Genomic DNA, 21,413 nt, shown 5'->3' on the forward strand with positions numbered 1-21,413 from the left:
CTGACGCTTTTATCCAAAGCGACTTACAATAAGTGCATTCAAACCCGAGGGTACATACCAAGGACGACAAGAATCAAGAAAGTACAATTTCTTCAAATAAAGCAAAACTACAAAGTGCTATAAGTAAGTGCCATTTAAGTGCTACTAAAGTGTTAGTTTCAAAAAGTTGTTAGTTTTTTTTTGTTTTTTTTTATTCAAGGTTAAGTCGGAAGAGGTATGTTTTTAGTTTTCGGCGGAAGATGTGTAGACTTTCTGATGTCCGGATGTCAATGGGGAGCTCATTCCACCATTTAGGAGCCAGGACGGAAAACAGTTGTGTTTTTGATGGGTGTTTAGCTCGCAGTGAGGGAGCAACGAGCTGATTGGCCGAAGCAGAGCGGAGTGAACGGGGTGGGGTGTAACGTTTGACCATGTCCTGGATGTAGACTGGACCGGATCCGTTCACAGCATGGTATGCAAGTACTAGTGTTTTGAACCGGATGCGAGCAGCCACTGGTAACCAGTGAAGGGAGCGGAGGAGAGGAGTAGTGTGAGTGAATTTAGGTTGGTTAAAAACCAGTCGAGCTGCTGCATTCTGGATGAGCTGCAAAGGTCGGATGGCAGTAGCAGGTAGACCTGCCAGGAGCGAGTTACAGTAATCTAGACGTGAGATGATCAAAGCCTGGACCAGAACCTGCACCGCCTTCTGAGTGAGAAGGGGGCGTATTCTCCTGATGTTGTACAGCATGAATCTACAGGACCGTGTTGTTGCAGAAATGTTGGCAGTAAGGGAGAGTTGGCTGTCAAGTGTTACGCCCAGGTTCCTAGCCGTCTGAGTGGGGGTTAACACAGAGTTGTCAAAGTTAATAGTCAGGTCTTGGATGGGAGAGTCTTTCCCTGGAAGGAAAAGAAGTTCCGTTTTGTCAAGGTTAATCTTCAGGTGGTGTTGAGACATCCACTGAGAGATGTCGGTCAGACAGGCAGTGATTCGTGCTGCTACCTGTGTTTCTGATCGGGGAAAAGACAGGATTAGTTGGGTGTCATCGGCATAGCTATGGTAGGAAAAGCCGTGCGAGTGAATGACAAGATTTACAGATATTAGTTTATGTTTTTATATATTTACATATAAATAACTAATGCCATATGCTCAGTTGTAATACTGACAACTCATAAGCACATGTGAACCATCACGTTTACAAAAGAAAACACTGTTTACACTGAAAATACATGAACACAAGTCAGGTAAACTTTATAAAAAGTGGTTTTAAAAACTCAGAGTCATAAATTGAGCGACTTACACTTTGAAGTGATAAAAAGCCTCCTGTGCAACATTCTTATCATTAAATTTATCGTTAAATGTACTGAAGCACAGCTGACAATCCTGCCTGTGTGTTGCCGCAGGCAGTTTTGAATTCCGGTACTGCAGGAGAACGAAGCACAAGTCCAAACTTTACAGGACAACAGCTACAATTAGGAACATACTTCCCCCAGGTTTTTCTCGAGTGTGGGTTGTGTTCAGGAAGCCATTACTGGGCCTGACTGTGTGTTATCTGCCTTTAAACCTGTCAGTAGCAGCGGCAGCGGCTGGACTTGTCTCTTCCAGGCGACTTGTGTGTGTATGTGTGTGTGTGTGTGTGTGCGGGGAGCTGCTGAAAAGTCGCAGTGAAAAGCAGACGGACACTCCTTGTAGTCCACAGCTGCAGCTCATATCTAAGTCATGACTTTTCAGCTGTGGAGGAGAAAATAGCCCAGTTTGACTCAGTTACTATGAAATAAAGACGAGTGCAGAGTGGGAATACCATCACTCATCACCCGTGAGCAGAGGAAGACTTGAACTGCATTTATTTAGAGAACTGTGATGTATAAATGATAATTGTTGTGCTCACACAGCATATCATTAGTTTCACTGCATTATGGAGACAAATACCAGCGCAAGCAGCCCTTTGTAGGGAATCAGCTCTCATCTAGAAACAACAGCCAAGACAGACTTAGTTTTTTGGATAAGTTTTCATTTGTCATTTATCAGTTCCTTTAAAAGCTCAGAGATAATAGATCATTTTGTCTATTTAGCTCTGGGTCGGAAGTGAAATATTGTTTAAGTGAGTAATGATAACCCAGATTTTCTAATTGTTACAAATGATCTTGATAAATGTGGAAAACTGAAACTGTTTCTGGAAATCCATAGCAGTTCCAGAGACTTTTGTTACACATAAAAAGTGGCAGCAAAACAAATCCATCTGTATGTGTGGTCGAATATAAAGGAATAACCCTTAAATATATGGGGAGCAGCTGTTAGTCAAGTCGTTTGGCTGAACACCATATCTCTCTTCCTGCGTTTCCTTTTCATATCTTTACCTTCTCCGTTTAATTAATTCAAAAATGCCAAGACTTTTGGAATAAACTATTGGATGTGTCCGTTTGTTCCTTTATTTGTCAGCAGGATTATAAAATAAACACTTTTACCACCGATTAGCACCAAACTCGCTGGAGGTATGGGGACAAAATGTTGGTAGAATTGCAAACTCTGCACAGTCTATATCATAAGTGGTTTTGCTATGTGGTGTGAAATCATGCAAAACGCATATTTCTGGTGATTATGCGTAAATATTAAATTTGAAGATACAGCAACATATTAACATAATAGTGGAACAGACACTGGGGCAACATGCTGCATGTTTACTGGGATAGCTGGGGTTTGATGTGTGGAAATACTGTCAGTACATTCAGGAGGATGTGGATGAAAAGATTCATTATAATATAAAGTCTTTATATTTCTGAATTAGAGGGATTCTGCTGCTGTTGTCACTTGGTTTGGTTTTCTCTCTATCTTTAGCAGTCGAGCAGATGTGTCTGAGGCCTCAGTGTTGACATTGTGAAAGAAAACTCAAATCTTTTTTCTTTTTTTTTAAATCTGGTTTTATTTAGAACTTCATAAAAACTAAACAGATGAAGTACGGTAAGGTGAAAGAAAAACTGTGGTAAACAACATTAAATACACTCAGGATAATTCAAATGGAAACAGAGAATGTACAACAGAGACAAATTCTTGCCCTCAGACACATGATCAAACTATACCTACCCTATCACACTTCTATACATACAACTTTTTTCTACAAACATAAATACATGAAGTATTTAATCCACAGGTTTCACATAATGCTCTGTGAAACCTTCAGACTGTGTTGGAAAATCAGATTCACTGTGTGAAAACTGTAACATTTTCTGTGTGATTAGATCGTTTTTCAATAAGCTGATGAGGTCTAGAGGGTTTTGGTCCATGAAGTCCAGCAAGCTTGGGCACGATGGAGTTTGCACCACTTTCCTTTATAATCTATCAGAAGCTGATGATTCAGTTGTAACATCTGAGATCTACTTGTGCTGGTTCATGACGCTCTTGAGAAAGTCTTCAAAGCTTGGGACTGCAGACTGTGGGACCGGGGTCTCCTCGGCGGGCTGGTCGGCAGCGGGCTTGTCGGCAGCGGCAGGCTGTGCAGCGGCAGGCTCGGCGTGGCGCAGGCGGCAGTTGTAGTCGACCTCGGGGTCGCAGTCAGGGTCGGGCAGGATTATGCCGTGCCCTCTGGGCGTCTCTGACGCAATGCCGGATGGTGAAGCGAATTTCCCGCAGGTGGGGTCAAAGGGATGGCAGAGGGGCTTGGCTGGAGCCTTGATGTCGGCCTTGGCCTCAGAGCCAGACAGGGGAGAGCAGTCTTTGTCGTAGTGCACAAAGCAGTCATGGCCCTCCTTGGTCTTGCCGGGGATGCCGAGCTTGGAGCGGATCTGGTCGATCGATCAATTGATTTGTGGTTTTTGGTTTAAAACAGATGAAAAAGTAGATCAAAGATAGGAAGTGAAAGCATTATGAAACACCAATTCTTATTTTAAAAGCATTATTTAATAAACCAACAGCGAAAAGGAAGAATTACCACAACCATTCAACAAGCGAGATTACACTAAGTTAGTCAAAACATTCAAACTAATCAATCCTATTAGCAGGACTTCAAATTCAGACCTGGTGCTCGGGGACCTGTGGGGGGGGCCTGCGCAGGGCAGCGGCGGCTGCCAGTATGCAGTATGGATCAACGCGAGGGTCGCACGCCAGAGGAGCAGCAGGAGGTGCGTACTGAGCCTTGGGGGCGTACTCCAGGACGGGCTTGGTGAGGCCTGACAGCTTGGTGGCGGTCAGCGGGTTGCAGCCACCGTCAAACAGAGGGTTGCAATGCTGCTCTTTGGGAGCCTCCACAGCAAGGTCAGCAGGAGCAGCGACGTGTGACACACACAGAGGATCGACTGCTGGGTCACAGCTAGGGTAGAGCCGGTGGTAGAAGCCTGATGGGGACTTCTGGACCAGGAGGGGCTTGCAGTAGGGGTCCTTGGGGTCACATTTGAGTGCGGCGTAGGATGGGGCGGGGCCAGGAGCTGGGCGGTAGCCATAAGCTGCCCTCAGGTGGTACTGCAGACACTCAACATCCTCTGGGCTGCAGATCCTCAGCAGCTCGGTCTTCTGATCTGCGCTCAGGAACGGCTCCAGGACAGGGGCGTAGGTGTAGAAGCCAGTGGAGCCCTTCATGGGCATGGGCAGCATGGGGGTGAGGATGGGAGCTGGGTAGTGAACTGGCACAAGCTTAGGCTCTGGTGCCACTGCCTGGGGGGCGAGGGGGAAGAGGCAGTAGGGGTCGATGTAGGGGTTGCACATCTTGACAGCGGCAGACTTGATGGAGGAGGGCATCACCGCTGCAGCCTTGGGCTTGCTGGTGGACTCTGCAATGCATTCTGGGTCATCAGAATCGGCGCAGGTCTTGTAGATTTCACTGAGGTGCTTGAGGTAGTGGTTGAAGGTGGGCCCCTCCTCTGACCTGTGCTTGTTCTGCAGGTAGGCCATGTAGAGACGGTCCAGATCCTCAACCTGAAGAGCAGGAGGGAAACGAGACAAAATGAATAAATCCTCCAGATCTCAGATGCTGATTCAGATGCAACAAAGGAAGAGACCAAAATAAAACTAAAACTATAGAATTCAGACATCTTTCAGAGAAACCCTCTGTGGAGAAATGCATGTCGTTTTTAAGTTCGCTGTCTTGTTTCTCAAACCACAGAGCTCTCCCTGGCACTGAGAATACATGCTGGAACACGAGCTGCATTAAAACCCACATTAGCATTTTAAGAAGGGTAACGATAATTATATAATCATGGGCTGAGCATAAAAGAATAACTGCTCTGATTTTTAAAACCTCAGCGAATACAGACGCTCTGTGTTGAAACTATTTCATCGAAGCTCCACTCACTCCCTCCTGGTTGTGGCTGTCCATGAAGTACTTGTACCATCCCCAGAAGTCCGGCAGGCGTTTGAACTGGGGCACAGCCATCATGGGGACGTTCCTTCTGTTCCGGACGAGATTCTTCAGGGTGGCCATGGCCTCGGCTTTCACATCAGCAGACACTGCAGTCACTGGCGGGAGAGAACGAAGAGATTATGATGAAGCTGTAAACTGAATTAAAGGTGAATCAAATATTGTTTGAACCTTGTGACTTTATCTGATCACGTTATTTTAAAAGTTTGTCACAGTAAACTAACTGTGAAAATCTGCTACATTTCAATATGTTGCCACATCCAAGAGTAAGTGAAAGTTTATGATGTTATTAAGTTAAAGTTGAATAATTCAGTGAGACAGACTTGTTGATTTTCTAGCTGACGGCTCGAAAACATGGTATAAGTATTTTTTTTACTCTGTACAAAAAACAAGGTGAACAAAGTCATTTTATGTGCGGTTATGTTGTAACTTAATACTTCTTTGAGTATTGCAAAGACAAGTTGCAGGTTACAGCTTCATGTGCATTCGTTGAGATTAAACAGCAAAATTGTTGTCAGTTCCTTTTCTGTTATTGTGATCACAACCTTTAAATCTTAAATCAATGTTGTCCTTATTCAGTGCAGATTTACAGTAGACGCTCTCTCTTCTTATTAAACATCCATTATTTAAATGTCCTAAATGCCACATCACGGGTCCTCACCTTCCTCCTCCCTGTGCTGCTCCACTGGCACCGCCCCCAGGAACTCTGTAAAACACAGGCAGCAGCCACATTAGCACCAGTAGGGAGATTATTAGACTGGATCCAGATGTTGAGCTTTCCCTCACATCAGGGGAAAATGCTGAGCAGCTAATAAGCCCCTGGCTGAGACACGGCAGGTGCTGGGGCTCTGGCGCCCGGGTTCAGGCTGCACCCCGTCGAATAAACACCCCCAACCCACAACCCCTCCATCCCCTGCAGCCTCATCCACTCTCAGGTAGGCTTTGAAAACCAGAGCAGGGGAGTTTATGCAACTAATGGGGACCTCCTTAAAGTAAACCTGTAAAAGTACAAAGAGTGGACCCCCACATAAACCAACTACCTATACACTGTAAACATGGAAGATGGGAAGGGGGGGGGCATGTCTGTATGTCTGTGTGCATCCCTGTTTGCACATGTGGGATATATAGCTCCACGGGGGGGGGGGGTCTAAAGATGTTTATGGACAACTATAAGGATTTTAGAAAGGCTTAGATCATTAAACCGATTTCCTCTTATATATACATATACATCCCTCATTCAGAGATGTAAGTAATACAGTGATGTAAAATTTAAAGTGAGGCCTGTAGTTAAAAAGTATAGAAGTATGAGCCAGCACATGTGACTGTGATAAGTATTTAATCAGTTAACATAGCTACTGTACATTATCTGTGAATGTGTCATATTGTGACACAAACTGATCACGAGCCTTATAAATAAAATCCCAGAGTAACTTCTGTCAAAATCTGTCGGATTAGAGTAAAATGCAGAAAGTTACATAGTTTGGACTCAGGTAAACTCCAAGTAACTTTGATTTGCTTCCATTTCACCTGTCGTCCAACTATATTAGGTTCAATTCAATTTTATTTTTCTAGAGCACCAAGAGATAACATTATCTCTGGGCACACCACCTATATTTTGAGACCTTACAATATTACAGAGAAACCGGATGTTTCCACATCCAGACAACACTTTGCATCTTAAACTGGTCAGAGGATTTATTGTCGTCTCACCTGGTAGCAGAACGATTGCTAACAGCAATCCTGTGTGGATCAGGGAAAACGATGGTCGTCCAAAACGAGCCATTTTCTGTTCTCTGTTCTTCCTGAAGAAAAGAAATACAGACAAATATAATATTCAGTGATGTAATAGAACTGTATTTTCTGTACAAACTTCTGACAAAAAAAACTGTAATATCATAATGCACTTGACTTGAATCCATTGGTTTTTGTGTGAGTTTTGCAGAAGGATTTAGTAATCCATGAGAAGACAATTCACTTGGACTGAAGAGACAGCTTGTATTTTATTTAACTGGCTGCTGCCAAGACAATGAGGAGGATTGGGCACATGCTGTAATGGAGCTTTTCAGAGATTAGAGACACTTCAGTTCTGTATATCAGAATATCAAACAGAGAGCAAATGGACTGAACAATCAAACAGGCAAAAGATTGAACTATGCTATGTGTGGAAGGATACAGAATTACAGAGATGATCTTCTATAGTTTCACTCAGGCTTATAAATCTGAGCACTTTCCCACTTTTCAACCCAAAAAAGTTGCAGAAAGTTGCAGTGGCTTTAAAAAACACACACACATTTGTCCTTACCTGCAAAGGTGCTGAAGATGTGGCCTCCTGAGATCAGCCCTGGATCAAGCCTCTTGAGGGGGGGGTCTTCCTGCACTGAGCGCTCAGCTGTCTACACCGTCTACCTCTCTGCTCCCCTGTATAGGACACACGGGCAGGGAAACATTTTTAAGGAGCCCCCTTGATCATTAAAAACAAAAAGGCATGTCGTACGTCTCTGGCGTGCTGTTAGGCACTCAGGGATTGGCTCCTGAGCTGCCACTCGTTCAACCAATAGGGGTCCTGTAATTAGGAGAGGTGAGCAGCACGGCAGCTCTCAGCAGAGGAACATTAACAAGGTGCCATTTAGCGCCGGGTTTCTTTCCTCACAGGTTTGGAATTCGGGGTCATCGTGCGAGGTGACACTTTGTCTAAAGTTGATTTTTAGATTTGAAAAAATTTACATAAATTGCTCAGTGGGTGTGAACTTAAAAAACTCGGAGCTGTTAAATCCACTCAACGGGAGGCCTCCGTTTCTGGGGCACCGATTTATGAAGAGCTGCCTGCGGCTGTGGCCGGGGTGGCTCTGATAAAACATGCAGTGGAAACAGGAGAGCAAGAGGTAGTCATGATATTCATGGCACTTTCCTGATGATGCACCATGAAATGAAAGACATGCATAAACACAAAGTAGATAACGACAGCTTCCTGAACTGGAAAGAAATTAAAATGATTTTTTCTTTCAGTGCATCATCTCTTTAAAAGGTCAGCATGGAAACAGACTTGAATAAAACGTACCTCTGAAATATGAGCTGCGTTGCATCACTTTATTGACACATGTGTGATTGATATAGTCCAGGATTAGAGGAGCGTGAGTCCCTTCATTGATGCAATGATGCAGCTTCTAAGCAGGGGTTGCACCAGCCTTGATAACATTCACCAACTTCGACAGACTAATGTCTTGTGAGTGTTACTCAGCTGAAATCTCTATCAGAACGGTAAGTGTATTTAAACCATCTCTCATTTAAAAAAATCATTTTAAAAGGCCACTTTCCTGCACGTGCATGTTTTTTTTTTATTGGACAACATGGAAGCTGGAGTCATTAGAGGCACAAGGCCACATACAGCGGGACACTAATGAAGCAAACTGCTGTAGAAGCCATGAGGAGCAGCATGCCAACACCGCTGTTTGTTCGGTGCAGGCGGATTGTGCCACGTAGCCTGCAGAGCCTGCGTCAGGACAACACAACACACACACACACACACACACATATACACACATTTATATAGGTGCTTAACAGCATATACAGCCCTGTCAGATGAACCCTATTATCCACAAACCCCTATGTTCCAGATGTTTTCTTTTCCAGTCATTTTAAACAATTTATTATATTAAAGTAAATTAAATGTTTGGGGACGTTTGTTGTCGGACACTATAGTGACCAGATGTTCACAATTCTTGAATTATTTTAGATTGTATTATCTAGTTTCAAGTCATAGTTTTTCAATGAGTTTACAACCATCACAGTATTTCCACAAACCTCCTCGTAACTGCAGAAGTACTTTGGCTGTGAATCACTTAAAGCAACAATATGCAACTTTTTCTGACTTTAAATAGCAGCTTCAATGTTAGTTTGATGGTTCACTGAGGTGGAATAGAGAGAATCTTTCCTTTTTCATTCTCCCTCCTCAGCCTGAGAGTCTGTTCTTGTAACTTCAGTGAGTGGCTATGATCTCCTGTGAGACGAGTGGAACTGACTTACAGTCGCAGATTAAATTGGTAGAATCAGGCCCAGGTAATTCAAGAGTAACGTTGAACCGTGGATCAGTTCATTAAAAAAAGAGCGTTTGTCTCCAATATTCAGCCGGGCTACTTTTAAAATATGAAGAGTTGGGTGGATTTGATACAGCAGCAGTTCTTCTGGGTCAGAAAGCTGAGGATCATGAAGAACAGCCACCATTTGATAGGTTTTGATTATTAATCGCTTGAGCACGAAGCCTAATCAATCCCTATGTGTTGCTTAGGAGGGCGCTGTTGCTTTACAGCTTTAACTAATTTTGATTCCTATATTTTCTCTATTGCGTTAAAAACTAACATTTATTTATCTATTATGGTTATAATGCATTAAGCATCATATGCTCCCCATTTCCTTTATGTTGAATCTGTGAAAGGTTTATATAAACACTGTAGACTTACAGCTGGGACTGATTCACAATCTTTCAAAGTTGAGTATCAGCATGACCTTGTTGCTGCTGCCCCATCACTTCTTCACGTAACTTGGTTATTTTCTGGCTTCTTCTCTGGATAGTGGGAGAAAGTGGAGACACACGCTGTATAAGACACATTTAAATTTAGTATTATAATAACTAAAATATAACTAAATTTATACATACATTGTTTTTTAGGGATTTCACTCTGCATTAAGAATGATTTATGCTCCCTTTACAAATGAAACCTTCTCTGGAGAGTCTGAATCATGAGTTTCTCAAACCTTTTCAATAAAATGGATTACCCCCCGACACCTCTGTTAACAGGCCCTGATCCCTGACCCTGTTCCTCATGTTGCAAACCCCAGTTAGACGTCAGTGTGTGTGAACTGCTGGTTAAAGCCCTGTCGACACTCTGTAGTGTAATTAATACCATTGTCTTGTACATGACTGTGGAGCATGTGCCGACAGCGCAGTTCTCTGTTTTGCTGAATCTGTAGAAGCTGGTAAAAACCTACTTTTTGCATTTTCTGCTCTTCAAGCCTCTTATCAGTCTCTGCTGGTGCTGAACAGTAATAAAGGTCCAATATGTTCTGACCTTCACCTCAGCACTCTGACTGGTGCTGATGTTGAGGGAGTGTCTCAAAATACAGTAAATACTCTGATCAAATCTACCTGAGTGATGAACTGAGAAGGAAAGATACCACATGCTGCAAAGTAAAAGCTTTTTGAAGCCGTCTTCTCAGACAGTGTAATCTCCGGTTTTCTCAAAGAGGAAGCAAGGTATTGGTTTATGTTTGAAACAGCCTTTAATATATTGGTTGCAGGATGCTTTATGTTCTTCAATCTTCCCTTCATATTCCTGGAAGAAACTATAAGACAAGTTAGAAGATTTGTCTAATTCAACGATTCAATACTTTTATAAATTAACCTTAACATGGATTACATCGATAGTACAGTATAAATGTTTTCTGCTATGATGAAATGGAGAGAGCAAAACATAATACATAGGTAAAAAAATGAGTGGGATTTTCCATTAAGACCACAACTAACTATTCTTAAATTGTCGATTAAACTACAGATTATTTCCTAAGTACATTATTTGTGTACATCATGTAAACAAAGTGATAAATTACCATTTCTATTTCTTAAACTCAGATGTTTTCAAATGTATCCACATCCTTAAATATAATTCAATTAAGTGTATAGAAAAAAAATCCACACATTCACTGCTTCATTAATCCAAAGTTCGGTTTATTGAGTTTCAACCAGTCACTTCCATCACAAGCACAGAAGTGTGGCTGCGTAACCACTGTTCACATATGTACAAATGGATAACACAACCGAAGACACTGTCTTAAAAACCAAAACGCACAGAATGTATGTGACTATCGCACATGGTCACACAGAATAATTTAAACGATTTTACCAGACCATCACTTATCATATACCATCTGCAGCATGTTTAAGGCCGACAGCGTATGGAGCCTCTGCCCATCACATGTATAATTATGTTCCTAACAGGTGTTCTCCAGCACATGGAAACCTGCAATCCAGTCGAGAAGGAGCCGGAGACACGAGCAAGATACAAGCTCATAATGTGAACATGCCATATATGAAGGAATCCTTGGGATCTTAAGAATTTCACAACATCTGGAGATGGTGACGACTCTTTAAGGATGTTTTTTAAAAAGCGTGAAACTAGGACAACTATGAAGGGAAATTGTATGTCATTAGACAGTAAATGGCTGGTTTGCTTTCCACAAAAAAAAAGTGGTGTGGAGCTGGAGTGTGAATATCATCCATCACTGCTCTGAAGACTTGTCTTTAATCCTTCACTGGATGTCATCGTCGTCAAACAGATCTTCAAAATCTGTGGGAGAAAAAACATAAAACACAATTACTCCACCAAAGTGACATAACAGCTGGATAACAAAGCTATGGCTGCGTTTCAAAAGTTTCTGCAGGCCAGGCATTTTCTCATAAAGCGGTCGTTTGGGTCGCAGGGTGATAAAAGTAAAAGGATCTGGGAATGCACTTGGTGAGGAGTCTGCGGAGTGGCCTTCCTGTGGCTCTGACAGTTTGTGAGGTCAGGGGTCAGCAGGAGAACTGCATGAACACGCTGGATAATATGTGCCACATCCTCTGCTGCATTTAACACTCTACAAATCCAGATAAAAGGGAAATACACTTTCATTTTTGCAGACAATCCCTGTTATGAGTTATAGGAGTTAGTCTGACCTGTGGTGCTGTACTGGTTATTTACTGCAACTTCTCAGTGATATTGACTTTTAGCTATTTTTACATTCTGTGTTTTCAAGGGCTGTCACAGTTAGTTGATTGACAGTTGCATTGTGACCCTTTTGATAATTGCTTATTTATTTTAATTATCTTTCAAGAAAACAATGCCATAAATTCACTAAAGTGATAATCTAAAGAAATCCACTATCTTTGAGTTGTTGGACTAAAATAATCAAAGTACGTCACCTTGGGCTGTGGAAAATTATTTCTGTAAATTTCTTTACTATTGGACACATCAGTGATTACTTAATAGTTGATGAAAATAATCATCTGATTGTATCTCCAGTGTTTTCCTGGTAAAATAAAAACTAAGGTTATAAACAAATTATTTTCATATTTCATAAAATTAACCTGTTAAGTGTAGAAAACAGCTTCATAAGTCCTCACTTTATATTGAACGGTCTGTATTCAGTCCACATGCAGTGCGCGCAGCCTGAACACAGGAATTTGCTGTGAATACGTGTTGTCTGTATGTGCACAAAGTGGCGTTTTCAAACATGTCATCAAACATACAAAACACAGACGAGACAAACAGACACGATGGAAAACAAAATTTGAAGTCTAATTAAAAGGTACAAACACATGACCTGGAATGAAAGACCGGTAACCTTCAGGTGACATTACTCCTGACCACATGTTGTAAACGCTGAGAAAATGTTTCAGCTGTGTGGCAGTTGCTCAATAGATTGATAGATTCAGATTGTCTACATGACAATATAAATCTACAACTACCAGCCTGCGGGATGTGTGCCTCAACCAATCAGTACAGTTTGAGTCTTATGTCGTTTGTGAGGTCACAGCGGCCTTGACCTTTGACCACGGAAATGTAAACAGTTCATCCTTGGTTCAAAGTGAACATTTAAAATTTTAAGAAATTACCTTATAGAGTTCTTGAGAACATTATTTCACAAGATTCAGATGGAAAAACAATCCGGAAAGAATAATGCCTCAAGACACTGGCTGTCAGCAGCACTGAGGCCAAATGAGATGAAGGAGGATCTTACTTCTATCACGGACTCCTACAATAAACCATGGATACAATGACTCAATACGAGCCTGAATACTACTGCATTTTGAAAATGATTCCAACAACCTGATGCTTCATTTACAAAAGACTAAGTTTACGTTTAACATATTAACCATCTTTTATACACTGCAGCTTCAAATCAGTCTCATGTAAAAAAAAAATTAAAAATTGGACTTAACCTAAAACAGAGCTAAACACAATTAAGTACTTCTCCAACAGAAATCCTGTAGCCTGGATATTTCACCGCAATGTGGAACAACACAGATTAACAGAAACTGTCACAGCACTTGTGCTTCTGTGACTGAGAGAATTAAGCGAGTTAGACAGCGATTGTTTTAATGAATGACTGTTGAAAATCCTTTAACGAATGTAGGCCGGGGGATTGGGAGCTGCGTTCAACGGGCCTAGGGACAGTTAAGTGGCGCACATCTCAATCAGAGGGGGAATAAAGGCTGCCCCCCTAAATGAGCCTCATACAAAGCACATCCACCGAGTCCCCGCTGAGAAGTCTGCGTGGAATCTGTGTTGCATATGGCAAGAGGTTGTGGCTGTTTGATGTAGCAGCGCCTCGAGACAGAGATCACACTCCATTATAAAATGCAGTTTGTAAAAGGAGGGGGTGGGCTTCAAGGAATGTTTTGAGGCCGGTAAAGAAGCTTCCTGCTGTGGAACCAGCAACTTATGCCCTAGGGCTGAAATAAACCCATCATGTGCTAAAAGATTCAATCTGCAGTGACTGACGATTTCCTATTGGACGATGACAGTCAAAAAGGAAGTCTGTGACAGAGCTTGTGCTTGTGCTTGTGCTTGTTGATTCTGAGTCTGTGGGAATCTGTGCTGCTGCCAACATCTCTGGGAAAACAAAAGCTAACTAACTGGCATCTGTGGTTTTTAAACACACAAGTTTGGTTGCTGAAAAGAAAACACGTCTTTATCTCACACATGCTACTTTCTGCATCAGTGTAAACCTCCTCAAATGAAAGTTGAGACCTAGCACATGATGACAAACATTATTCTTTATTTCAGAAAGAAGTCACTCGAGCCCAGAACAGAAAATGTGTAACTGCACCAACTTCCACTCTGCTCTGCATGTGGGTTTGTGTATTTCTCTTGTGCCAAATCACAAACCTACTTCAAAACATCTGCTCACTGAAAGAAATCCTCAAAAACTAAACTCGAGCAAGTTGTAAAGTACAGCGGGCCAGTGTTAATTTCGTTGACGAAGACTATGACGAAATATATTCGTTAACGACCTTTTTTCCATGACGAAGACGAGACGAAGACGTAACGAAAACGAATCTTTGAAAATAAAAACTATGACGAAATCTATTTTATTTTTTGTTGACGAGACGAGACGAAAATGTTGGTGGATGACTAAGTCACAATAATTTTTAAAGCATCATCGTATCAGGCCGTCATGAAGTATCAGGAGCGGGCGAGTGAGTGTGTCTGTGTGTGTCTGTGTATGTGTGTGTGTGCGCCCCAGATAGCGCTCCGGTCCGTAGCTCCGCCCCCCGCCTCGCGCACTCGCTCAGAGAAACACAGTGAAAGCAGAGCGTTCTCGTGGAGCAGCCTCTAAGTGACCGAATGCTTGTTAACTATGAAAACAGTGAAAACCAGAGTTTCTCTGGTCTCAGCTGATCAGAGATCAGCCCCTCAGCTTCTTGATCAAAGCAGAAGCTGCAGTTGGTTTGTACCGATGTTCAGTTTCTGTGTCCGGCTCCAGTCTGACCTGCTCTCCCTTTTTGTTTTCACATTTAAAATTAAATATATATTTTTAAGCTATTAGGGTGCAGCTATATGTTTTTGTAGAAAAGGAGTTTAATGTGGCTATTAAATGTGACTAAAACTAGACTAAAATGGAATTAGTTTTCGTCGACTAAAACTAGACTAAAACTAAGGATTAAAATGGCTAAAATGTGACTAAAACTAATATGCATTTTCGTCAAAAGACTAAGACTAAGACTAAATCAAAAATAGCTGCCAAATTTAACACTGCAGTGGGCTTTAAAAAAACACACACATACAGCAGGAAAACATGACAAAGCTGCTGTAGCCGAAAGATAGTTTAGAGTATAAATGATGAAACCATTGGGGCATTAAATATCCTTTTAAAAGGCATCTCGATCTTTTCAAATTCAGTAATTAATAAAAGTCAATATAAGCTTTGTTTAGAAACCTATTTTTCTTATTTCGTTGTCTGTTTTTATCGAAAATTATATTATTCTCCAATACAGTGCAGTACATTGAATTGTGAGCATTAGTTTCAGACATTGAGCAAACTCAACATTTCAATGATGGGTTCAGACTCCAGAGTTTGAGAGTAAAGCACTACAAGTAGTGAAGAATGCACATGAATCTTTACCGTTGAAGAAGTCTGCATGAACTGCCTTTTCGCTGGCAGCCAGGTCCATGAGCAGTCCTGTGCTTCCCCCAGCCTGTCAGAGAACAAACATGCAGCTCAGAGGCACAGATTCCACACCAGGAAGTCACAGACAAGAAGGGCTAAGTATCACAAGCAGCCTTTCAAACAGCTCCTCTGAGACATCCAGTGTCTAGACAGCAGGGTCGGGGAATCATGAGTTTTTAAATATATTCAGCGTTTTCAACTCTTTGTTGCATAATAAAATAAACTGTTGATGTAAGCAGCACATTTATGTTCACATGCATTTCAGTTATCCGGTGAATTTTTGTCATAGAGGACATTTAAAACACCCAGAGTTAACTCAAGGGTCGCACAATACAAAACATATAGTGTACAAAGAATTGAACAACGTTAAAGGAACTGGAAATAACTTTAGTCTGACACACGGTGGCGATCAAGAAGGTTTGGCCTCAACTTTTGGAAGAAGTCGTGTTGTCCATCTTTATATGACGTCTATGATACCATGTCACAAAGCTAAACTGGTCTCAAACTGGTTTCATGAACATGAGTCCATTGTGACAAACCGACAAACCCCATCAATGATGAGGAAGACCATGGGACTGGCAGCATCAGTGTGCAGAAAACAAACGTGATGAAGAGTTTCCAATGGGCTGTGTTTAGCATTAGCATGGAGTTCATGTTAAAGTGCTTATTGTTAGCTGTCTGGTTTATTTTGTTTGCGTGTTAATTTCACTCCGTGGTGAATTAACGGTAAAATAAAAGTCCCTAGCTAATTAAAAACCAATGTGTCACTATGAGGAAATACACATGAACGTTATCATGAGTTAAACATTTAGTTAACTACCACTTCTAGCTAAGTTAGTGACTGATAAACAAATATATATTATACTATTAAGACAATAACAGAGGCAACGAGAGAAGCTAGCTCCAGCTAATCAGCTCATTTGTTTACGATGCTCGCTGCTATTTGGAATTAGCATGCAAGCTAACAAACCTCGTCCAGGTCCACGTAGGGTCCAGCGCCTTCGGGAAACATCTCATCCACGGCTGGTTTCATGGCGGTGGAGTTGGACTGGTCCTTCAGAGGCATAGATGAACGAGGTCTGTAACATTAATGGGTTTCTGTCACTGGTTTCACACGCTGCTCTTGGCTAGAGAAGATACACAGCTGGTGTGCTCGGGAAGAGAGGTCCGGAGTGAAACTAATGTCGCGAGACAAAGGTTCCGCTGCGCTTGTGATAAGAGGGTGGCATAATTTCACTGACATTTTATACCAGATTTAGATAGATAGATAGATAGATAGATAGATAGATAGATAGATTATTTGATAGATAGATAGATAGATAGATAGATAGATAGATAGATAGATAGATAGATAGATAGATAGATAGATAGATTATTATTATTATAATTTATAGAAGACACACTCATAAACATAAAATATTGTGTACTTCAGGAAAATTATTAATATAGAAAATGTATAATTCAATAATCTAATTGTAACTTGTAACCCTCAAAAACGTCTTAATGTTAAACTTGGCCAAAGTCTGGATTAATTATCAAATCAAAACTATATTTATCATCCATATTTAGGAATATATTAAAGTAATATTCCTACTTTAAACACGGATAAACATACAATACGTTTTATTATATTTGTGTTTGAGTGGTAACGATTGCACTTTGGAATCAAGGAAGATCACATGAGGTAAGTTTGACAGACTTTATTCATTCAAATTAATTAGATGTGTCATGCTTTCCAGTTTCTGGTATAATCAGATCAAATTAAATATCATTTGAATCGACATCTTTTTACAGGAAATGAAACCCACATTTTTCAGCCTCAGAGGGCAAAACAGGGCAAAACATTTCTATCATAAAATCACAATCAGTGATGATGAGCAAATAAAAAGGTGGGAAAACTACAATTTAGTATCTGTGCTGTTACACATAAAACAACATCACATCAAACAAAAGAAAAACCGTCATGAAACACATTCAACTCCGGTCTGTTGCACAAACCAAATAACAGAGCCGAGTCTAGACCTCCTGGCCTCAATCATCACATAATATCAGTCATCTTCTCCCTCTAACAGCACCATCTTGTATTTGCACTGCAGCCCCCTGCTGCTCACAGGGTTTTGTCACAGCCTAGCTGCTTGCTGGCAATCATCCTGCTCACGTCGATGTTGTTGTTGCTGAAGGTCTCCTTGGCCTTCTCCACGGTGGCGTCGGGCAGGGTTCGTGTTCGGCTCAGGATCCAGGCAAAGTCGACGTGGAAGAGCCTGAGGATGTCCGTGCAGGAATACACCAGGGCCGTGTTGGTGTAGTCCGTGGACAGGATCCAGTACGGGGAGTAGGGCAGGACTATGGTGCCGAGAAACAAGGAATCCATTACAAATGCTTTCTCCTGTTCATCTGACAAAATCCACTTAAATTAAAAATTGACACACAGCAGCAGGAGTTAAATGTATAGTCGTCCTCACCATAAGAATAACTTATCCCCAGCTTGGCTGGATTCTTAATGTCTTCTATGAGTCCATTGCCTTCAATTTTCCTCAGCTCTCCTTTTCTGTTCAATTCCACACAGTCACATGTCTTAAAAGAAATACACCTCATGCCATCGTCACCTCCCAAATTAACACTTGGACACAGAAACTCACAGTATTTCAGAGCTGACCACTCGGATGGATTTGTCCGTCCTCATGGTGAAGTTGGTCTCGATGCATCGGCCCTTCTCAAACTGGGCCGGCAGTTTGGCAATTTCAAACCACCTGCCCATGAACTGTGAGGGTGAAGGAAAAAGGAAAAGCATGAATACATCTACATATTCATTTAATTGAGACGTTAAGTTTAGTTACATTAGCTCCAGCTAAACAAACTACTTTAGTCAAATTCTCTTTTAACATACATCTACACCCAGAGACTATTTTCAGTACCTGCTTGAGGTTAAACGCAGGTTGAACAGACGGTTCTGGACACGGTCCCCAGTGAGGAACCTGAGCCCAGGTGAGTGGGAGAACCAGCACAAAAGCCAGAGCTGAAGATAACTTCATAGTGAGACTGTCCTTTGTTTCCTGCAACAGACATAAACAATGATAATAAGGCAACAAATTACTGAAATGAAACATAAAATACAGTGCCAGGCATTCACAGCATTACTAAAAAGGAAAGTTTACTTGGTAAATCTTCTTATCTTCTAGCTATTCAACCTGAGTTCGGGAAAACAAATATTATTATCCTCTTCTCTAATGTTTTTTGTTGTTTTAATATTTATATACTTCACTAGATATGCTGTCTTACCTCTGTGGCCTCTTTGCTTCAGACTTGTCTTCTCTTCCTCGGACCAACTTCGCTGTTTGAATTAGAGACGTTGCTCTGCATGAGGTTTTGCAGCCCTGCCACTCTGTGTCATCAATGGCTGTCTTTGTATGGAGCCTTATTCCAGACTTGAAGCAAACCATTAGCAAATTGGAGTCACAGGGGACATACCAGCGGAAACGTCATAAAACAATCTGGATGCTCTTCTGTCTCAGATGCACAGAAATGTGGATTTATTATTTCATGGTTCTGCAGAATAAGGGAAGATACAATAAATATAGATACAAACTCCATCTGGGCCAATTCAAGTTGAAGAAGTTGGAGGATCCAGTTTATTTTTTCAAACCTAAAAATAATGTGACCTGCATGGTTTTACAAAGCAGACAAAATCAATAGAATTCGATCTAACTCAACAATATTTTTTTCGTATCACAGTTTATCAGGAGCCTTTTGAGTCATGGTGAACATGGATCTGTTCCGATGGCTCTGCTGATTGGTCCACCACTTTAATATCACATTAACTACTAGATGGACAGCTAAATTAATTACAGGCGTGATTTGGAACAACTTTGAAGAGTTCTGACGTCAAGGGGTTGGTATTTCTGGGTTTTTTTTGCGTCCTCAGCTTATCCAGGAATTTATTTTTGACAATCTCCTGACTCTTCATCTAATTAGTGACCAGAGGGTCGGACTGCTGTTTTACTGGTCAGCTGAACAGTATTCCTGACAACAAGAAACTAGAGAATATCCAAATCTTACCACTACTAGTTTATCATACAGTTTTTAATACTTTTCAATGTTTTACAGGTGCAATGAGCCGCAACAGTTTAACACTCAAAACGGTGTAAACCAAACAGTGTCAATTACATGCAAACACTATTAAATCCTGTCGGCTTCCAGACACAGCCACACGACTACAAACAAGGTTGAACTAAAGAAGAGAAAGATCAGAAGGTTCAATTTCCATCAACTTATTGCTGCAGCTCCACATAAATCAAAGCCTGGTTGAAGGTGTTGGTTTCTGGGTGGAGGTAATGAGCTCGACTGGTCAGAGCGTGAAGAGGAACAAACAATCACACTGACGTATTCTGTTTCAATGCAGAACAAATCAAAGGGTGAGGAATATTAAAGAAGTAGAATTCAAACTGGAGCGTTTCAGCAAAACATTTCACCCACATACTTTCCTCCATATTTCATCACATGCAGGTTTCTGACACATCTCGCCTTTATTTTGTTCATTTGAGTTTTACTTTAGCTCTTCATTCCCTGCAGAGCTGCTGTGATGGTTTGGTTCTTGGATCTTTTTCTTTGTGTCTGTAGATGGCGCTCTTTTCATGTCTTTTCATCCAGGAATTCCATCACTGGTCATGCTGAGCCAATCCAAGCAGTGCTGTAAGAAACACAAACCTAAAAAGCCAGTAAGCCACAGTAGGCGTCACCATTTTACATGATTTGTTTGTTCATTATTTTGATGTATTGTTTTAATGCTATATTTTATTGTTTTAATATTATTTTCTTCTATGATCTTATTTGTCTTAGACCTGAAATGTTTCCATCCCACTTCAGTCATGTGAACCTTTTGTAACAGTTTTATACAAAGTGTTGTATAAAGAAGGATATTTTATTATCATTATTAGCATATTACATTTTTAGTTTATTTGTTTGTGAAAGTAATGATCATGATCTAATATACATTTTGAAACAGATGCTATATTATGTGACCTATAGTAAAGACTGTCATGCCACAACACATGAGGTCACGCTGGGGCTCCTGCCACCTGTGTACACTCACACTCATACACACACAAACACACTGTAGGCTAAACATCTTCACGTGTGCACTTACACACAGGGATCATGAGAATAGTTCCTGCTGCTGAGGCACGACAAAGGTCTCACAACCTCATCCGTGACCTTTCACCAAACTTACATTAACATACATAACATAATATTACCCTGTTTACTTTTTCATTTTTCACCTTTCTGGTTTTACGACTCTTGACACACTGAATGAACTTCTGCCGATCTTTTGGCTTTATAACAATAAATTAATTCAATTTGATTATACACTTTATACACTATACTTACTTTGCATTCATAGAAACAAGGATCATTCACTGTGTTACCTGGTGAGAGTTAACTCCGAGTTGACTGAGGTGATCGTTGGGTTTAGGATTTCCACGAAAACATGTGGAAGGATCGAATATAGGCCAAGACAGAAGCTATTCAGTTCTTAATTTATGGCAGAATTATAATGTATTAATCTAATTATCAGTATATCTTTGTGGCTGCATGACGCTGCTGCTCTGATGCAACAGTTTATTTGAAAAGTAATGAATTTACAATTTTAACATAACTTCGAGATTATATACTGTACCTTATTTGTAGTTTTTACATTTCATATTTCGGGTAAATAATATCCGTGTCATTATGGGCGTCCACTACTTCAAAGTCTTGATACCATTGCTGACCTGTCAATGGAGGGAGGCCTGTTTGAACAATGTCTTCATTTGAACAGGTGCCAGCTCTCACACATCACAAACGTTTGTCCTGAAAACACAGAGGAGGGGCCCAGGAATGTGATCA

At 41.1% G+C, this 21,413-nt stretch overlaps 3 protein-coding genes across 3 annotated transcripts; all 3 read right to left on the bottom strand.

The window, feature by feature from the left end:
- Positions 1-3,348: 3,348 nt before the first annotated feature.
- Positions 3,349-7,107, bottom strand: and2 (actinodin2). Its single transcript, XM_062404381.1, has 5 exons — positions 7,035-7,107; positions 5,986-6,030; positions 5,259-5,422; positions 3,989-4,882; positions 3,349-3,756 (listed from the first exon to the last, which is right to left on the bottom strand). Exons 1-5 carry the CDS (start codon positions 7,105-7,107, stop codon positions 3,349-3,351), a joined length of 1,584 nt encoding a protein of 527 aa, XP_062260365.1.
- A 3,922-nt stretch (positions 7,108-11,029) lies between these two features.
- On the bottom strand, positions 11,030-16,727 carry LOC133968913 (COP9 signalosome complex subunit 9). Its single transcript, XM_062405169.1, has 3 exons — positions 16,501-16,727; positions 15,486-15,558; positions 11,030-11,665 (listed from the first exon to the last, which is right to left on the bottom strand). The coding sequence occupies exons 1-3, from the start codon at positions 16,594-16,596 to the stop codon at positions 11,628-11,630; spliced, it is 207 nt and encodes a 68-aa protein (XP_062261153.1). The 5' UTR covers positions 16,597-16,727; the 3' UTR covers positions 11,030-11,627.
- A 488-nt stretch (positions 16,728-17,215) lies between these two features.
- On the bottom strand, positions 17,216-18,907 carry apoda.1 (apolipoprotein Da, duplicate 1). Its single transcript, XM_062404874.1, has 5 exons — positions 18,810-18,907; positions 18,446-18,583; positions 18,170-18,291; positions 17,993-18,078; positions 17,216-17,873 (listed from the first exon to the last, which is right to left on the bottom strand). The coding sequence occupies exons 2-5, from the start codon at positions 18,560-18,562 to the stop codon at positions 17,638-17,640; spliced, it is 561 nt and encodes a 186-aa protein (XP_062260858.1). The 5' UTR covers positions 18,563-18,583; positions 18,810-18,907; the 3' UTR covers positions 17,216-17,637.
- Positions 18,908-21,413: the final 2,506 nt, after the last annotated feature.

Source organism: Platichthys flesus, chromosome 14 (genome assembly GCF_949316205.1).
Source record: "Platichthys flesus chromosome 14, fPlaFle2.1, whole genome shotgun sequence".
NCBI lineage: Eukaryota > Metazoa > Chordata > Actinopteri > Pleuronectiformes > Pleuronectidae > Platichthys > Platichthys flesus.